General features: G+C 38.1%; 1 protein-coding gene across 1 annotated transcript; it reads left to right on the top strand.

Annotated features, from left to right (window-relative positions):
- Positions 1 to 2,897: 2,897 nt before the first annotated feature.
- Positions 2,898 to 4,423, top strand: LOC147495398 (uncharacterized). The gene is made up of 2 exons (XM_086568368.1): positions 2,898 to 3,817; positions 3,904 to 4,423. The coding sequence occupies exons 1-2, from the start codon at positions 2,898 to 2,900 to the stop codon at positions 4,421 to 4,423; spliced, it is 1,440 nt and encodes a 479-aa protein (XP_086424494.1).
- The last annotated feature ends 823 nt before the right edge of the window (positions 4,424 to 5,246 follow it).

A 5,246-nucleotide genomic window follows, 5' to 3' on the forward strand; every position in this document is an offset into this window, starting at 1 on the left:
AAAAACCCCTTGAAGAAGGCACGAACAAGCATATCCTTCCCAAGATTATGATGTGGGCATTCAATGAGAATATCAGTGAAATGATTCCAGGCCTCTGAAAAGGATTCATGAGGATTCTGGTGGAAGAAATAAATCTTTTGAAGCATTTCATCTGTCTTCAGTGGTGGGTAAAACTGTTTCATGAACAATTGAACAAGTTGAGCCCATGAGTCCACAGAGTTTGGCATTTGGGCAGTTAACCAAGACGTCGCCTTATTGGCTAGGGTGAAAGGAAACACCCTAAGTTTAACTTGATCCAGACTTACGCTAGGATGATGGAATGTAGTGAGAACTTGGTCTATCCTACGTGATGTCTTTGGTAAAGGCTTCTTCTCGTGGTCTAAACCATGAAAAACCGGTAACAAGTTAAATATATTAGGGGGATTGAAAATCTCCCACTAGGTCTGCAAGAACGATGCGACTTAGGGCCATCGTTTAGGGCTTTATAAAAATCGAGAGAGAGGGAGTCTCTTGTTCTTTAGCCATTGATCACAGGTGTAGTGTGTGAAATTCTAGATAGGCGTGTTGTATTTATTTCTACGAAAAACATGCCTGATTATACTAGAATTAAAACTCCTCTGACAGAAGAGGCGAGGAGTGGAAGAAGGAGTACCTAAATGCCTCCTTGCTACGCATTTGAATAACGTCTTGTATACGCGATCTCAGTGTTTGTATGATGTTAGAAACACTAAATAACTTGAAGAAATGAAAATTTTGACTGACCTGTGAAAATCGAATTGCTCCAGAAGAGGGCGCGGGTCGCGCTTAGGATTTTCTTGTGAAGGGCGCAGGTCGCGCTTGTGCATGAGGCAATTTTCAGTGAGTGAGTTGAGCGCCAAGGCGCGAATCGAATTTGTGAAGAAGGCGTGGGTCGCTTCAAGTGGAATTTGGAATTCCAGTGTTTTGGGCGCGGGTCGCACTCAGGTTTGGCCTTGTATGGGCGCGGGTCGCGCTCTCTAAAAAATATGTAATTTTTACAGTAGTTTGCTAAGACGTCTATCAAGTAGCTTGTAAAATTTCAGATCAATCGGAGCTATGAAAGTTCTTCTACTGCCCTTCAAAGTTTGTGAAATAGTTTTCGGACACAATACAAACAAATGAATGGTTAACCAATCAAAACAGAGAAAAAAATCACCAAAATTTTACTGGAGACTCCTGACATATCCTACGTGTTTCTATAAAAATTTTAGAGCAATTGGAGTTCTACAAACCCTCCTTATAGGCTGGTGTTCCAGAAATTAAATGTTTGCAAAACTGCAAAAACACACTGAAAACAATCCACTAGTTAGAAGGTCAAAACAAATAAAAAATTAGTTAAATTTTTACTGAAAACTCTTGACTTAGGATAGATACTCCTATAAAAAGTTTAGAATTTTTGGAACTTCCTAAATAACCTGACTCGTCTGTTTTTAAGAACTTACGGTTTGAAAACTGAAATGCAGCACTGTAAAGATTGTATTTGTTCACAAGGTAAAACAATTAGGAAAATTCTGAAAAAATTACAGTAAATCAATAACACCTTCAGGATTACACCTGTAAATTTTTAGAATTTTTTGAATTTTAGAAATACCTTTACTGCAGTGTTTTCCTCTGTGAATCCGCAGCCCCTATGCCTAAAACAATGAACAGTTCCGAAAATTCAAAAAATATGAATGAAAAATTAAAAGGGTGGGTGGGTAGAGAATGGGGGATTTCCCCTTGGATTCAAGCAATTGAATTCTTGTCTTGAACGAGATTAAGATGGCAGCGGCGCCATTTGATAACTACAAATTTACGTATAAATTAACTATCTATGCGTAAACACAAATAATCAATCACATAAACAAGTGTTAATCAATATTCCTACTCTCAAATAATGAAGTAATATAGGTAAGAGTATGGATTCGTTCCACTCTTAACTCTCAAGACTTAAACAAATTCAATTGAACAAACACAAAGAACAATAGTGAGAGTAATGATTTGAATAAGAAATTAACTTTATAAATCTAATAGAACAATAAGAACAAGACATGATTGAATGAATAACAACTACTTATTAATCTAATGAACAGTAAGAACAATGATTCAAAATGAATTTAAAACAACTAAATATAACTAAGAATTGAATCAATAATCTAAATTGAAATGAAGAACTAATACTTTATTCTAAAAACTAAATATGATTCTAACTAACTCATTAAATGTAAAAACTAAACTAGATCTAGATCTAAAACTATTCTCTAAAGGCTACCTTCTAACCTAACTAAGTATGACTTAAGAGTTAAGTCTTTTCCTTTTGTAAAGGAGGAGACCAGATCCACATTTTCGTGCATGGGCTGAGGAGTCATATTTTGGGCCGAAAAATCGAGCCCAAAGCCCAATTTCTTTAGTCCACAAAGCCCGTTTCAGCTGGCTTTGACTTCAGCAGACTTTTCATCTATTTCTACTCCTCTGATTGGGTCAAGGCTTGAACCATTGGAAAGTTCTTTCCGAGCCAGTCGTTTTGACATAAGATAGGCCCAATTCCGAGGTCTGAGTCCAAAGATATGGTCTTTGGAAGTTCTGCTGACTTGTGCACTATTTCTGCCCGCGTTGACTTTTAAGCTTTTGATCGGGATTTGTCTCATTGAATCTTAGCCTTTAATCACAGAACTTCTTAGCAACCAACCCTTGCTATTTTATCTTGCTAAAGAGGCACATTTCTACACATAATTGACTTCAATGCATGAAATACATAAAAACACGTAATCAGCATTAACTCTTATTTATTACTCGCATAATTGGTCTAAAAGTATGATTGTTAAGGGGTTAAAACTACAGTTTTGGGCTCTTATCATGCATCAAACAATGAAGCTAAATATGAAGCGGTTCTTTATGCAATGCGAACAACACTTGACCTGGGGGCGACAGAGATCGAGTTATTCACTGACTCAAAGCTTGTTGCAAATCAATTTGGCGGATCTTTTGTTGCTCGAAATGATAGGATGTTTGCATATGTCCAAAAAATGCATGAGCTATCCATTCATTTCAAATCCATTGCAGTTCACCAGCGCTCTTGCAATGATAATCGTCACGCCGATGCCTTAGCCTATCTCTCTGCCGCAGTTGATGTTAACAATGAAAGAAAAATCTATATTAATTTCCAATCTTTTCCAAGCATAACTGTTATAGAAGAACATGTTCAAAACTTATATATTGCTCATCTATGCTATTCCCAGACGACATCTCGAAATTTTGAATTCGAGCAAGTCAATGCCGTAACAACAAGGAAAATAAAGAGAGAAGAGCTAGCTCAATCAGTTGGCACAAGTTCAGAATCTCACTCAGAAGAAGCAGCTCAAGAAGATTTAGCCGACCATCAAGGTTTGGCTGATCATCGTGTTGAGAGTGATTCTCCACTCACACATGATGCCAACCAAAGCAATGTTGATATGGAAGATGAGTCCCACGAAGCAGATAATTCTCCAGATGTACCACATTTAGATCTCCAATCTAACGACGGTGATTCTTCACCAGATGATTGGAGACCTACTTATTTAGAATTTCTGCAACATGGAACTCTACCTGAGGATTCATCACTTTCCTACAAAGTTAAGAGAGATGCCTGGAAATTTGTCATAATTCCAAATTCTAAAGGAAATCTCTTACTTTATAGGAAAGCAAATAATTTCAGTCCTCTTCTCAGATGTCTTTCCAAAGATCAAGGTCATCTAGTTCTCGAAGAGATACACTACGGACTTTGTGGAAACCATTCTGGGGGACTTAGTCTTACACATAAAGCCATGACTCAAGGATATTGGTGGCCTAGCATGCAAACACACTCAGCAGAATTTGCCCAAAAATGCATACCATGTCAAAAACATGCAAATATGGGCAAACTTCCAGCAATGGAACTCCGATCCGCCCAATTCTAAGCCCTTGGCTTTTTGCGAAATGGGGTTTAGATATTGTGGGGCCTCTACCAAAGGCTCCTGGAAGTGTACGATTTTTATTGGTTGCGACTGATTACTTCACTAAATGGGTAGAAGCTCGACCGCTTGTTAACATCTCAACAACAGATGTACGACGTTTCTTATGGAAAGACATTGTTTGTCGCTTTGGAATTCCATCTAACATTGTATCTGACAATGGTAAACATTTTGATGCGGAAGAAATTCACAAATTTTGCGCCTCACTAAAAATTCAGCATAATTTTTCTGCACCATATTATCCACAGGCAAATGGACAAGCAGAAGCAACCAATAAGACGATTCTCTCGACTTTGAAAAAGAAGCTTCATGAAGCAAATTGGGTTAAAGAGTTGCCAGCAGTGCTTTGGACTTATCGCACCACTCCAAAGCATTCTACCAATCTTTCCCCTTTCAACCTAGCTTATGGCATGGATGTTGTCCTCCCCGAGAATTAATCGCACCAACTACAAGGACGTAAGCGGACAAACCGGAAACACCGATGTTTGCTCTAACTTTGGTGATGACTCAATTGATAAAACTTCGAGAGGAAGCTTTACAATGTCTAATCAAATATCAGACAGACATGAAACGCAAATATGATAGAAAGCTTTGCCTCAAGAGTTTTGAACCAGAAGATTGGGTACTTAGCCGCAAACAAAAGCTCATTGAATCTGGGAAGCTGTCAGAGAATTGGGAAGGACCGTTCATTATTGATAGACCAGTATCTAAAGGGTTTTATTTCCTTCGTCGAATCACCGGAGAAAAATTTGCCAAGCCATGGAATGCTTTTCATTTGAAAAAGTTTTATCGTTGAATGTTTGTTTTTCATTCATTGTAATCATTTCATAATTCAATAAAATTCGATCCATCTTTCATTTTAACTAGGGATCAACTATCCCAAATTTTATTATCATTACACTATGGAGGCGATGACACCCCAAATTTCATTACGTTATCATTACACTATGGGGGCGGCGACACCCCAAATTTCATTATGTTATCATTAAACTATGGAGGCGGCGACACCCCAAATTTCATTAAGTTATCATTACACTTTGGGGCGGCGACACCCCAAATTTCATTACGTTACCATTACATTATGGGGGCGGCGACACCCCAAATTTCATTACGTTATCATTACACTATGGGGCGCGACACACCCCAAATTTCATTATGTTATCATTACACTTTGGGGGCGGCGACACCCCAAATTTCATTATGTTATCATTACACTTTGGGGGCACGGCACCCTAAATTTCATTACGTTATCATTACACT

This window comes from Coptis chinensis, chromosome 6 (assembly GCF_015680905.1).
Source record: "Coptis chinensis isolate HL-2020 chromosome 6, ASM1568090v1, whole genome shotgun sequence".
Classification (NCBI taxonomy): domain Eukaryota; kingdom Viridiplantae; phylum Streptophyta; class Magnoliopsida; order Ranunculales; family Ranunculaceae; genus Coptis; species Coptis chinensis.

Bases quoted from the DNA above. Each gene is read 5' to 3' on its own strand.
- LOC147495398 (XM_086568368.1), top strand. From the start codon at position 2,898: ATGCGAACAACACTTGACCTGGGGGCGACAGAGATCGAGTTATTCACT. The intron at 3,818-3,903 runs GTGGCCTAGCAT...GCAAACTTCCAG, and splicing joins GCCATGACTCAAGGATATTG to CAATGGAACTCCGATCCGCC.